This window comes from Dasypus novemcinctus, chromosome 2 (genome assembly GCF_030445035.2).
Source record: "Dasypus novemcinctus isolate mDasNov1 chromosome 2, mDasNov1.1.hap2, whole genome shotgun sequence".
Classification (NCBI taxonomy): Eukaryota; Metazoa; Chordata; class Mammalia; order Cingulata; family Dasypodidae; genus Dasypus; species Dasypus novemcinctus.
Window position 1 is genome coordinate 93,525,380 of NC_080674.1, and position 15,277 is coordinate 93,540,656.

At 36.7% G+C, this 15,277-nt stretch overlaps 1 protein-coding gene across 1 annotated transcript in view; it reads left to right on the forward strand.

The window, feature by feature from the left end:
• Positions 1–15,277, forward strand: part of ADGRV1 (adhesion G protein-coupled receptor V1) — a 685,020-nt gene that overhangs the window by 533,876 nt on the left and 135,867 nt on the right. Inside the window, exon 86 of the mRNA XM_058276109.1 lies at positions 3,635–3,792. Coding sequence (XP_058132092.1) covers positions 3,635–3,792 — 158 coding nt within the window. The remainder of the gene's footprint in view (positions 1–3,634; positions 3,793–15,277) is intronic.

A 15,277-nucleotide genomic window follows, 5' to 3' on the forward strand; every position in this document is an offset into this window, starting at 1 on the left:
ATGACAATCTTTTTCACCTCCTTGCCATGGACTGAAGTTTTCATATGAATGGGGGACCCTGATTATTTCCTCATTTGTGGGTTAGACTTTTAGCCCTGTCTCATTTTCAAATGTTAGTCTTTCAGAAGAATTATCTGACTCCCTACTCTCTAACAGGCAGAAGACAAGGCAAGTAGGTTTCATTCAAAGGGGACTGACATGGGGTCACAGCTGGACAGGAGTGGGCAGTGTGAGGGCCAGCAGAACTGCAGTGCCCTAGGTAGAGAGGAAGGTGGGAGGGGCCGCCAACAAGAGCCATGCATCCTGTGAGGCCAAAGCCCTCTTTGTTAATGACCTGACCCTTCTGGAGGTCAAGCTTGGGGGACTCTCAGCAGTAGAGCACTTATGAAACATTATGACTTGTGGACCCTGATGATATGCGGGTAAAGGAAATAACTTTAGGATTGGGTAGCTTTCCTTTCCCTTTCTCTGAAAATAGAGGCTGTCATTGGCAAGCCATCCTACAGGCTGGAAGAATTAAAAGGAAATTTATTTAAATTGTAGTAATATATATAACATAAAATTTGCCATTTTAACCATTTTTAAGTATACAATTCAGTGGCATTAATTACTTTTACAATGTTGTGCTACCATTACTACCTTCCATACTAAAACTTTTTTATCATTCAAAACAGAGCCTTTTTCCATTAAGCAATTACTCCCCATTCTACCTCTCCCTAGCTTCTGATAGCCTCTGATCCACTTTTTATATTTTTTTATTATTTTTTTATCTACTTTCTGTCTCTATGAATTAGTTTATCCTAGATTCTTATAAATAGAATTATATATTTGCTCTTTTGTACCTGGTTTATTTCACTTAGTATTATGTTTCCAAGGTTCATATATGTTGTAGAAATTATCAGAACTTCATTCCTTTTTATGGCTGGATAATATTCCATTGTATAGATACATCACTTTTGTTTATCCCTTCAACTACCAATAAACAGTTGTTTCTAACTCTTGGCTGTTGGGAACAATGCTGCTATGAACATTGTCATACAAGTATCTGTTTGAGTTACTGCTTTCAATTCTATGTACAAAGGATATTTTTAAAGAGCAATAGCCCTGAAGGAATTTCCTTCTTTTCCTAAGTGAATATGCCTGGTTGCTTCTAACATCACAGAGTCCACCTTGCCTGTTTTCTTCTTTAACCATGGTGGTACACTGTTAGTGGAAGGTGTGCTTTCAAAGATTGCTCCCTAAAATGAAGAAAAATTTTGAGGAAAGCACTTCAAATGGAGACATGAGAATGAAACATAGTCAATATCAAAGAGCGAAGAGGTTGAAGAATCATACCTATACCATAGCATTCTGTAGGAAATATTTCTACTCCTAGAGCAGCTCATAATATATCCAGTAATTATCCTCATCTTACAACCCAGAATTGAATTCTGATGACATTTTTCAAGGTGAAAGTGAAGCAGTGAAGCCTGAGTGTGTGTTATTTTGTATTGGTCTAAAAACCTCAATGCCAGTTTGTCAGTGGATCCATAATTCAGATGGAAAAAAAAATCATCTAAATCCAATGTATATATTAATGAGTAGCCAATATGACCACTATTTTTAGTGCAGACATAAACTCAAGATCAAGGACATTAATGTTCGACTGTTTTATTTAATCACATGCCTTGTACCTGGAAGATACAAGTCTTACTGCACATACTAATGAGTGTACAGGGAAGGATTTAGGCATTGTGCTATCCAAATTAAATTCTAAAAGCCAGGAAATTCATCATTTTGACATTTCTTTGCAAATACAGAGTGTGTGTTGAACTATCTCTTGAAATGTGTCTTGTTTACATGAGGAATACATTTAGTATATCATGTTAATTAGAAACAATTTCTAAAGGCCTTTAATAATGTTTCTTCCTAAATATAAAATTGAGGCACATTTTCCAAAATTGCAAGAATTGATGTTCCCTCTGATTACCTGTATTTTGGGTTTTGAGGTCTCCTTCTAGACAGGTTATATATATATTTTTTTTCTCTTGAGTTTTCTTCAAAAATCAGTATTTATGGCTATATTGTAATCAAGGTTTACAGATATTTTATATTAAGACTGGAGAAAGAAATGGGAAATAAAATACTTAAAATGAGACACTGCTTACTATTAAGTTTTCTTATAATTAAAAGTATTACATCCTTAAAACTTATAGGGGTGTCCTTTAAAAGAATACCTCAAAATCACAGTTTTAGGTATTGAGAATCTATTTCACAACCTCCATTTTGAGATTTTTGTCGAAGATTTCATTTAAAGGATAAGAGGACTTTATGACTCATTAATAAAAATTTCCAGTTATATCCAAAACCATTTTCTTTGGAATGTCAGTGTTACAAAAAATATTTAGAAAATGTAAGTTTACCTTTGACTCCATTGTTCTATTAAATAATAGATACAATTGTGCAGTATACCTTCAAAATGGAAAATTCTTACTCATTTTTAAGAGAGTAAACAGCTCTTGTGAAAATATATAGCTTGAGATGACAAAACTGTCATCCACTAAAAAAAAAAAAAGCAAGATTGTGGAGATAACAGAATGGAGAATCTGGGAATCTTCAAATTTACTTTCAAACAATATTTTTTCTTGTATGGTCTTCAAGGGAAGTTTAGGCCAGGAAAGTGGAACTGGAAAATAAGGCAAAGCAATGGTTTGTCCTTGGCTCTCTAATAGTTACATGATCCCTCATCATTTATTTCCTCTGTTAGGTTCATTCTTGGAAGAAAAGTCCAATTAGAGAGAGAATAAGGGGAAGAGAGAGAGAGAGGTGGCCTGGTGTCCTTCTATGCAAGAGTATCATGAGCCTTGTCACTCTTACTTTGAGGAGCCAGAGGAGTCAAGAGGGGTGTGGGCAAGCAAGATCAACCTTTGGCAGATGATTGTGACTCTACCCTCTTCCCATGATCATTCTTCTTCTTTGGGGATTAAATAGTGGGAAGCAATAGAAAGGAGCCCCTGGAATCCACCAACTGAACTGATTGGGAAAATAATCTGAATGTGACTAGATCAGTGATTCCTAAAATGTGTTCCAGAGGTCACTAGGACCCTAATGCTATTGTGTGTGTATGTGTACATATGAAAAAGAAGGGATCCCATTGTCATTTAAGTCTAGAAATGGTAATTTTTAAAAATTTAACTATTTTATATGGGTTATTTCAATTAATCTTTACAACTAACCTTTCTTGTGGATACTATTATAGCCCTCATTTTAAAGGTGAGGAAATGTACAGAGAGGTCAAGAAATTTCCCTAAAGTCATTCATTTATTTAGTTGTGGTACCAGAATTCACTACCAGGCAGTCTGATTCCAGAATCCATAACTTTCCATAAACTTTTTAAATGATAATTATGTGCCCTGAATCTCTAAAAGGTGTATATATAGTGTGTGTACATTTCCCTAATTTATTAGCCATAAGCTCTTAAACATTTTTATGAGCCTACTTTGTGAAGCAGTGGGCTAAATTTCATCATATAGCCTCTACTCAAAGCTCCAATTTGGCAAACCAAAAACTTGCTTTTGCCAACGTGTAGGTGCAGAGAGCTAGTATCCGTCTGTACTGAAGTTGTCTCAGTTACGCTTTCTCTTCTCCCTTTCAGGTGTTTCATCCCGAATATCTATGCAGCTCTGTTCACGGCTGCTCTCGTTCCTTTGGTGTGCCTTGTGGTGGTGTTTGTGGTGTTCGTCCATGCCTACCAGGTGAAGCCGCAGTGGAAAGCCTACGACGACGTCTTCAGAGGAAGAACAAATGCTGCAGGTTTGCACTGTGGAGATAGGAAATTTTTAATGGTGGGAAATGTTGCTGAATATTTTTATAAATAAAGGAATGAGGTTAAGCTCACTTTCAGTACTGAAACTCTAAGTGGACCTACAGGTTTCCAATTTCTCCTGCTTCGTGGGACTTCCTGACATCTCTCTGAAGGGCTCCCTATGTTTTAATGCTGGTTCCAGTTTTGTCCTTTAGGTATTGATGTCCAAGTAAATGAGTCCCAACCTTTGGGAGCTACTTCCCAAGCTTCCTTCAACTCTAGCAATAACAACTGTGTCCAACTTGTGACATCTATTCATTTCTTTCAGGTTTTGTGACTTCTTCAGAGTTAAACAAACCTCCACAATGCTCATGAGTGCTGTATTTTGCATGTGGAATCCTGGTTCTGCTGACAGATGTTTAAAAAAATATGTAATCAGACAGCTTCATAAGTGGCTACACATGTCTGGTTACTTAAGAGTGGAAGTCTTTCCAGCACAAATTGGCTTTCACTGAAGCTCATTTTTTCCCTTTGAATCATACTTAAGCACAGGTTTTTATGATCTGATTCATTTTTGTTGTTATTGTTAGATTAGAGTCTCTTGGGAATTTCCTTAAGTAGTAACAATAACCACACACCTACATACAGAATGTTGTATGCCTGAGTGGCATTCAAGGGACAATCTTGTGAGCTGAGGGGATGGAACTCCCTCTCTGGCCAGTGAAGATGAGTCTTTGTCTCTTTCCTAAACTTTTACAAATCTGAAGCCAAATGAATGATCGTATTAGTGGAATTCTTCACATTTTAAGTGCCTTTCCAAGTAATACAGATATCATTTATGAATTCCCTAGAATAATGCTAATACATTATTAGGGGCTCACTAGATACTATCACTAACACAATAATAAAAAGAGTCACTTTATTGTGAGAAGAGCCCTCTAAAGTCCTGAACTGAATCAGACAAGATGAAAGAAAAATTTTCTTCATGGTGTAAAGACAAGAGACTTAAGTTATATTAGTTTGTAGAGTCACTTGTCAACCAGCTACTCTCTGTTTTCTTCCTTATTTAGAATACTATCATTGTGTAGGTAGAAATATTATGTAAGGTTATGATGAATCTTAAATTCTTCAATTAAAAAGCCATAATCGTACTTTTTCATGGAACATAGATTTTGATCCAGAAGCTGGGCTTTTATTCGACTTGGAATTCGTTTTATTAAAATGCATATTCTCTTTCAGAGTGAAGGGTTATTCATTTCTTTCCCCATTTGGTAGGTTTATTCTGCTTTATATGCAATGTCAAAATGTCAGGGTTTGCAATATCAAAACCTTGGTTTGTGATAGCATAACCTGGGTGATAGCATAAGGACCACTATCATAGTGGGTTACATTTTTGCATTCCCAAATAACCTGTTTTGTCACTTGGATGTAATACAGTAGCTAAAACAGTATTCCATTATCTGTGAAATATAGTCCTCAAGAGCATAAGGCTAAAAGTTCTAGCACACTTGTATCTCAACCAGAGAACCTCTCTTGAAATGAATGTTAATAGAAGCATTACTCTATTGTAGCTTTTCCAACTTAGGTTTACCTACTCAACAACAACAACAAAATATTTACAGTCTTTTCTTACTCCCATGACAATTCAATCAAATAGCCATTATCTCATACTTGGACTTTTGCAGGATTATCTCTGGCTCTAGTCTTTTTCTTCTCCTTTCATTATCTCAAATGTCTATATATTTTAAAAATGTAAATTTTATCCCCTCACTCTCCAACATTAAAATTATTCAAAGTATTTCTCATTGCCTAAAAGACAAGTCCAGTTTCCTTATCCTTCAATGCAATAGCCTCCACAGTCCATACCAGACCATCTCTCTACTCCCAGGTTAGTTATTGTTTATCCTGCATTCTGACCATACCATTATATTTATTTACTCTTTCCTAAAATCGCCTGATACTGTCATCATTGCTTATGTGGTGAACCCTCTACTTTGAATGTAATATACCCCTCATCATTAGTTGGAAAAGTCCTGTGCTCAGTGAATGAGGGAGAAGTAAAAGGAGTTTATCGCCCTCCTATAATCTCTATCAGCTCTCCCGGAGCTGTTAAAAATGAACCGTAGCCTAAGTAAAAATTGTGTATTTGGAAAACACAAGTCCCCCACACCCACTTCCAACAAATTACCACTCATTCCTTTATGGAAATTCTGGAAGCTATCAACTTGCTCCTTCCTCTGTAAAGCCTTTGAAATTACCTCTTTGTGTATTAAAGCAAAGAAGAATCACAGCATTCCCTCATCGATGCCTTTAAAGCACGTTGTGCCTACAGCCATTATATCTAAGCTTACCTTAGAATGCAGTGGTGACTTGTTGATAGGGATGTGGCTGACTTCCTTAATAAATTATGAATCTTTTGAGGGCAAGGACCATTTATTATTCATCTCTATATCTCCAGGGCCTTGCAAAGTGCTCGTTGTAGAACAAGAGCATAATTAATATTTGTTGAATAAATGAATGGATTAATATTCAGCAATGTATCATAAAAGCTTATAATTGTAGGAATGGATACCCAAGCTAAATATAGCATTAAGAAGAAAGAGAATATGCTGTATCATCGAAAGTAGAAATTAAGTGATTTATAGGCTTGATCTGATTGTACATATCCATTTGAAAGTTATTATTATTAGGTCTCCTTTTTTTTGACTTCTGTGATTCTTAAATCCACATCTCCAGCTCAAACCTCTGACTTGATCTTTTATATTTTATTTGCAACTATATTATTATATAACTCACTTCTACTTAACATGCTCAACTTACCTCAAATTCAAAGCTTCTGGAATAAATGCCTATCTCCTCTACCACGGGGCATTTGGTATTCTCTTTAAATTTTTCTGCTAAAATTTCATTGTACTGACCTGTAAGATATTCAGTTAAGATGACACTGTAAATCCATGTTTTGTCCACTGTCTCACTCCATGTACATAGCAGTAATAAACAAGATATAACAAGATAAAGTTAAAGATGCACATCCTCAGTGGATTGGAAATAGACAGAAACAAAAAATGGTAAGCTGTGCCAAAGTCCCTTGATCCAATATTCTTTGGATCCAGTAGCAGGTGGATGGTGGAGGATCTCAACTGCTTTGTTTGTGAACTGAGGACTAAAAGATCCTATCCAACATGGATGGACCAGAGCAATGTCCACCTGCCTGAAAGGAACCTGAAAAAAAAAAACTGCTACAGTTTACTTGGGCTTTAGCTTATATCAATCTAGGAACCCACTGAGAAAGCAGACAAAGTATGTCAGCAAGAACCTGGGTCAAGTTCACAGGCTGTATCTGCCATGTCCTTGATATCACCAGAGGGACAGGAAGCCAAGGAGGATCTGAGTGAGGCAATCGTAGAACCACTAGACAAGAAAAGGTATCCAAAGAAAGAACAAGCAAAGAAACACTTCTACTCAAGATTAGCTGCAATATGAAACTCCCAAATAGAGGAGGAAAATTAATGAGGACAAACCTTAAAATCAGCAATCAAAAAGATAAATTAAATTCAGAAAAAAATTTTAATGCAATGATCTGAAAATAACTTTGAATAAATATGTTAGGATACTCAAAGATATAAAGCAGGGTTCAGCAAACCAGCAAACTATAACCACACAGGCCACCCCCAAGCTTCCGGCCCCCCCCCCATTTTTTTATTAACAGTGTGGTTTTTTTAAAAGATTTATTTTTTATTTATTTCTCTCCCCTTCCCCCCTGCCCAGTTGTCTGCTCTCTATGTCCATTCACTGTGTATCCTTCTGTGACCGCTTCTATCCTTAGCAGCAGCACCAGAAATCTGCGTTTCTTTTTGTTGCGTCATCTTGCTATGTCAGCTCTCCATGTGTGCAGTGCCATTCTTGGGCAGGCTGCACTTTCTTTCGTGCTGAGTGGCTCTTCTTACAGGGTGCACAGGGTCCCCTATGCAGGGGACACCCCTGCATGGCACGACACTCCTTGCGCTCATCAACACTGCGCATGGGCCAGCTCCACACAGGTCAAGGAGGCCTGGGGTTTGAACCATGGACTTCCCATGTGGTAGGCGGATGCCTTATCCATCAGGCCAAGTCCGCTTCCCTATTAACAGTTTTATTGAGAAATAATCTATATACCAAAAAGCTCACTTCTTTAAACTATTCAGTTCAATGATTTTTAGTGTATTTACATAGCTCTGTAACTATTACCATAATATCATTTTAGAACATTTCATCATCCCCCAAAGAAACTTTGTACCCATTAGCTGTCACTCCTCCACATTATCCTCTCCCCTCAGCTCCTGGCAACCACTAATCTGCTTTCTGTCTAATAGATTTGCATATTGTGGACTTTTTATATAGATGAGATACTTCAACATGTGGTTGTTTTAATTTTTCAGCAGCTAAAACAAATGCCATACAATGGGTTGGCTTAACCACGGGAATTTGTTGGTACATGGTTTCTGAGGATAGAAGGCTTGATTCCTCCTGAAGGAGGTATCTTTTGGCTTGCCAGTAATCTTTGGAGTTCCTTGGCTTTTCTGTCACATGGCAGTGCACATGGTGGCACTTTCTCCTTTCTCCTCTACATTCTATTGACCTCCAGCTTCTGGCTACTCCCTGTGGCTTCTCTCTGTGTGACCTCCCCTATAAGGATTCCTGGAATAGGAATTGACCCATCCTGACTGAGTTGGGCCCCCCCTTATCTGAAGCAACTTCATCAATAGGTCCTATTTACAATGTATTCACACCCACCAGCATGGATTAACATTCACAACTTGGTTTTCTGTATATAACTCCAAGCCAACCACAGCTGTCTTTTATGTCTGACTTCTTTCAATTAGCATAACATTTTCAGGTTCATCCATGTTGTAGCATATATCATTACCTTTTTCCTTTATATTGCTATTTTATATTCCATTGCAATGAAATACTACATTTTGTTTATCCATTCATCAATTGATGGACATTGGGTTGTTGTCATCTTTTGGCTACTATGCATAATATTGCTGTGGACATTCATGTAAGAAGTTTTTATATGGACGTGTGTTTTCATTTTTCTTGGATACATCCACAGTTTGTTCATATGGTAACTCTATGTTTAACATTTTGAAGAAATGTCAAAATTTTTTCCAAGTGTCTGCAGTGGCCTGGTTTTCTAAGTATTTTTGGAACCCATCCAAATCCACTCATTTACAGCAGCCTATGGCTGCTTTTACCAGAATTGAGTAGGGTAGTTGCAACAGTGACCGTATGGCTTGCAAAGCCTAACATATTTACTACCTGGCTCTTTACCAAAAGGAGTTTACCAGAACCCCAGATATAAAGGAAGATATAGTCATTAAAAGCACTTAAACATACTTTAAAAGAATATAAATAAAAGTAGACAAGTATAAAAGAGAAACAATTTTAGAAATCTTAGAAATGCAGATTTTAGCCTGGACTGAATTATATTCCCCAAAAGATATTTTCGAGTCCTAACCCCTGATACATATGAATAGGGCCTTATTTGGGAATAGGATGCAATCAAGTTAGGAAAAGTCATATTGGGTTAAAGTGACCCTAATCTAATGACTGTTGTCCTTATTAGAAGACAGAGATTTGGATACACAGACACACCAGGAAGAAGGCCACATAAAAACAGAGGCAGAGATTGGAGTAGTGCATCTACAAACCAAGGAATGCCAAGGATTGCCATCAGCCACCAGAAACTAGAAAAGAATCATAGAACAGATTCTTCCTCAACCTCCAGAATCAACCAGTTCTGCTGCCAGCTGGATTTTGAACCTGAGGCCTTTAGAACTGTGAGAAAGTAAATTTCTCTTGTTTTAAGCCACCCAGTTTGTTATGGAAGCTCTAAGAAATGAATATATAAACTAATCAATTTGAAAATAATGTATGAAATAAACTCTAGATGAGAAACAGAGAAGAGAAATTAATGAATTGGGATCTGAAGCTAGGATTGAGGAATTCACTAAGGAAGCGTACAGAAACTAGAAAATCTAAAAACAAAGCTAAGACATATGAGAGTAGATCAATTTCTAGATGAGAAAATAGAGAGAATGGAAGAAAAGAAAGAATTGAAAAGGTAATGACTGAGAGTGTTCCAGAATTAAAGAAAAAAATATATATATACATAAAATAAATACATTGCAAAAGAAGGGAAAGCTGAGACTAGTTGCTGAAAAGCAAAATATAAAGTTATGTTTTAAAAATTCACATCTATATTTTAGAAAAACTGGCAATGAGCAACTTTTCACTGTTTCTAACAGTCTGTATTTTTATTATAAATGGCACAAGCCCTACTCAGGTTTCGAGACTCATTGGGAAAGCAGATGTAGCTAAGTATTCTGAAAATCTAAGCTTCAAAGTCATATAAATGCACAGCCTCTTTCTCTTTTCCTCTGAGAAACATGTACCTCATACAGCCCCATGCCCTCGTAATACCTGAGGAGGGTGCTTCTAATTAGTCTTAAGAAGATCCAGCTTAGCTCTGTGCAGTGCCAAGCATGCAAAAGCAGTCCTTTGCTCCTGAGGTGTCTTAGATGGTTTATAGTTTAGTTACATTTTGTCCTGCATTTTCGAAGTGGATGAGCATTTTTAGGTATATTGTATACTATTATGAGAAATAAACTTTCAAGTGGATACATTGAATCAAGAGCTCAAAATAAATCCTCTTAGAACAGGGCTTCTTAACCTTTTTTGTTCCACGGACCCCTTTGCCAGCCAGGTAAAAAGCACGGACCTCTTCTTAGAATGTAGTGGCAGGTAGTTTTATGATCCTCAACATCGGAGGTCAGAGAAAATAAAGATAAATAAGCTGATTTCTTTCAGTTCAAAACTCACAGACCAAGGAGTACATGGAACACTGATTAAGAACCCCTGTCTTAGAAAAATAACTTCCTACTTTTATAACTCATGCATAATTTTTAGTATTTGGGGCAAAAAGTTGAGTATTTTTTGTTTGTTTTTTGCTTATAAATCACTTTTTTAGAATGAGTAAGATGAGTTATGAGAAGGAATAGTCAATTTATAGCTTTAATATAGCCAAGCTGCTGATTTGTTTTTAAATGAGCAGAATGATTTTGATTATTTATTTACCTTTGAATGTTAGGTTCTGTGATAAGATGCAAATTAGTTAACACTGGCACCAAACATTTCTGAGGAACTAAGAGCTCTCATTGGTCATTTTCATTATGCCCAGAATTTTCCGTGATTTCTAGAGAACTGTTCTCCAAACTAATCATTCCCTTGTGCAAATCAGATATGCGTGGCAACAGGATCAAATTTGCATTAAAATTGTTTGTTGGATATAATTAATACTAACTTTTAATCCTTTTATACCCTTCATTTTCACTGACATTTTTGTTTCTCACATTCCATAATTTCAAGAGTCCAAATAATCTCAATGGAGTCCAAAGAAAAAGCGGGGAGGAAGGCAAGGAAGAGCTCCTGGTAAATTAAATACATTCTATATTGTACACTCCCAAAGGTGGCCACCATCCATTCTTCCTTCCCTGAAAGTGGCCTGAGACATCCAGGACAGCTTGGTTTTGTGGCCCTTTAACTGCCTGACTGCTGTGAACACAATTTTTGAAGGTCTGTGGCTCCTAATGAGATTCACTGGCCTCCTCCTCTCCTCAATGGGGTGGATGTGCAGTGATAATGAGTCATAATAAAGGTATGTTCCCTGAACTAAATTTCAATGTCTCAAGCAGTATTTTAAACAAAGCCTGTAATTTCAGGGTTTGGTTTTGATCTCTGACAATGATAAGCTTGTCTCTCCTCTTAGACTCATTAGACTTTACTGGCTCCTTTCTGATTCATCAACCAGTTCTTATGTGAGGAATGATTCATGAATTAGGAAAGAAAAAGTGATTTGAATAAAAAGAGGAAGTAGGTTGATTATAAATCCTTCTTTTATAAAAATCCCACTTGTTAAATTTCAATATGCCAGATAAAAATTAAAAGGTGACCAACATGGTATAATGTGAACCTGAGATGTTTGAAATTTCCTGGTACTATAATGCGTCTAGCCTCTACTTGGGAACATATTGGAGGATGAACGCTTACATCTCACCTGAGACTCTTTAGAGTGAACAACAAATAATAATATAAATTAGGATCCCAGCACTATTATGAATATCAATGAAAACTTATTGTAATGAATATTACATAGTATCAATCCCTTACATCCTAATTTTGAGTAACATTTTCACTCCTGACATTTTAAGAATTTCAAATAGAGTTCAGAAAAGCTTAAGGAAATCCAAAGGAAACAAAGAAAAAAGGAAGAGTTCCTGGTAAATAAAATATACTGTCGTAGTCTCCCAAAGAAGACCACCATCAAGTATTTCCCTCCCTTTCCTCATTGAAGCAGTATGGTCTGTTCACCTTTTCCTTTAAATTTGGGCTGATTTTGGACTTGCTTAGACCAATAGAATATGACAGAAGTGATGTTGTCCTATAATGGGGCCTAGCCTTTAAGAGGACTAGCAGTTCAGCTTCTGCTCTCTTAAAAGCCAGCCGCCATATAAGAAATCCAATTATCGTGAAAAGAGAAACACCAAGCTGGCCAGGTGGAGAGAACATGGGGAGACACATATTGGTTGAGCCTCTTGTTGATTCAGGCATCCCAGCTCTGATTCCAGACATGTGAATTAAGACATCCTCTTGTATGCTGCAGCCCCAGTAGATATCAAAAGAGCAGAAAACTGTCCAGCCCAAATTGCAGAATTGTGAAAAATAATATATTCTTATTTTAATTCACTATGTTTTGAGGTGGTTTATTACATAGAAATCAATAACTGAAACACTGATTCAAGTGTCCTCATTAGTCTCAACATCAAAATTGTAGGTATGTTACTATCATTTTAAATTTTATTGTTTCCAGAAACATTCAGCGTTTATAAATAAAAATGGAAAAATACAATATGATTTTTTCCCTAGAACAAAACTGAGGTTTCAACTTAGACAGAGTAAAAGTGATCATGTTTGGATAGGATCCAGAATGACCAACATAACAGGTTTCACATGTCCTTGACAGTAAGGTGCTTGTTTGCAGTCGCTCCCAAGTTTCCATTACTGAAAAGAAAATAAAAAACAAAGCCTAGGGACTTAAGGAAAACCCTAGAGCTTCTCACTATACAATGAAAACTCTCTTCCACTTGAACTTGAAGATCCTCTGTAAGCCCAGGTTCCAACAAACTTCCCATGTTTTGCCAATAGTGGTGGCAGAAATCTCAGTTATTTCAAAAGATCTTTTGGATGTTCATTCTATTCTTAGACTTAGATCTATGACTTCAGTCTTCAAAGATTAAAATTGGAAATCGATGAGTTTGAAAGATGGTGCATATTCATTCAATGTTCATTCATTTTCTTTGGTTTTCAAATTAGTATTTCAACTAATTGAAATAATAAAACCAACTTATTAGTTTTGAAAACTTTGGAGATTTTTTACTGTTATATTAAAAATTCCTAGGACAGCAAGAGTGGGTGTAGCTCAGTGGTTGAGAGCCTGCTTCCCATATACAAGGTCCTGGGTTCAGGTACTGCCTCAGAAAAAGAAAAAAATTCTAGAACAATACTATCAGCAGTTTCCTTAGCCTTTGCTCATCCCAAGAAAACTAAAAAATAAATTCATGGAGTTGAGATAAAGCTTAAATTTCTTTTTAAACCTTGGATTTGCATGAGTAAACAATTTGTAGCCTAGGTGGGCCTTTCTAGAGTCCATCTTTACTTCAATGATCTCCCTTTTACCTAGTCTCAGTTGAATACTGATTAGGAAAAAGGGAGTTCCTTATTCAGGCTATTTCACTACTAAACTGTTAAGTGCAATTTAGATTTGTTTTCTAGATGGGCAGATGGCAGAGAGCATGGCTGTTGTGGAGTTGAAAGAAAGAGGAAAGGCTTGGAACTACATGTAAGCAGCAGGTGTGAATTTGCTTGGGCCCTGGTTATTGTTGTCATCATCATCATGAACACCACCACCACATCATCATCATCGTACCAATTAATAGTCACCATATGCCAGGCACTGAGCTCTACATAGTAGGTATTATCCCAATTAATTTTCACAAGAACCCTGTGAATTAGGTATCATTATTCCATAGTCAGAAAAGAAAATCAAGGAAAATAGAGGCTTAGAAAGGTGTTCAAAATTCCCAAAGCTGTTACATTGTGGAAAAGGGTTTGGAATCTGAGGCCACTCCCAAGCTCTCCAAAGCTACCAGTACTACCCATTTTTAGGTAATTTTAGGTTTTCAAAACTTTTACCAGTAACACAAAGATTAAATTAGAACAGAGAACTCTAATTCCATAAGAAATCATTGCTAGACTTTATTTCCCAAAAACAATTTGAAGTGATCTGGGCTAGAAAATTAATCCTTCATCTTCTGATTTCCAAGAAAGACTGCAGCTTCTCTTTATGGTACTGAATCATCCCTAATTTTCCTCACTATTCTCATATGTGAGGCAGGTTTAATAATAACACTTAAATATATAGGCTGTTAAAGAATTAAATGATAATTCATATAAAGTATTTTAATATATTCCCTGAAATATACTAAGCACTCAATATGTGTTGTTATTTTTATTAATATAATTCTTTAAATATGTAATTGGTGCCAAATATAGTCAGCTTCTTAAATCTTTAGTTCTGGACACTTCCTAAATATTTCCTAACATGCCCTCCACTTAATTTTTTCATGATTCTATCCTCCATCATCTCACATTTGCAACAAGGTGAGTTGCAATCATTTCACTATTGCAACAGTTTTGAGACTGATATTCCTTGGCTCTTGTCTGTCCCCATTCCACACTGAAGCATTCCAAAAAGTTTGATTGCATCTTTATTAAAATTATTCCCGTGGCAAATTCCTAAATGGTGTATCCAAAGTCCTTCTTGATGTGGGCCCTACCTATCCTCTCTACCTCAGCTGTTACCACTTCCCCATATAAGCTTTCTATATGTCCCAGACATAATGAAGTATGTGCTGTTGCTTGAAACTCACATGATTTCTGATGTCTGGAATTAAACAGCACACTTGAATTCACTGTCATTTGTTGAATTCTCCACTTACTGGGGGGAAGGGACGAGAATGGAATTGAAACTAATTTCCCTGTGATATTATCTTAATTTCCTAAATGCTGCCCAAGTTATATAACCTTAAGTGGGTTGGTCTTTATAATGGAAATTTATTAGGCTAAAAGCTTAAAGTTCTGAGTCTGTGAAAATGTCCAAACCAAGGCAGCATCACAGATACCATCTCACCAAAGATCGACTTCTGGTGATCCTGAACTCCTGCTGTGTGGCAGGGCAGAGTGGTGGCTGGACTCTGCCTTCTCCTCCAGCTCAGCTGTGGGAGATCAGGCAAGCATATGGCTCATCTCCCTTCTCCTCCCAGCCTCATTGCTTCAGCTGCTCCAGATTCCAGCCCCTGACGTCTCTCTCAGTCTCTCAGAGTTTTTCTCTCT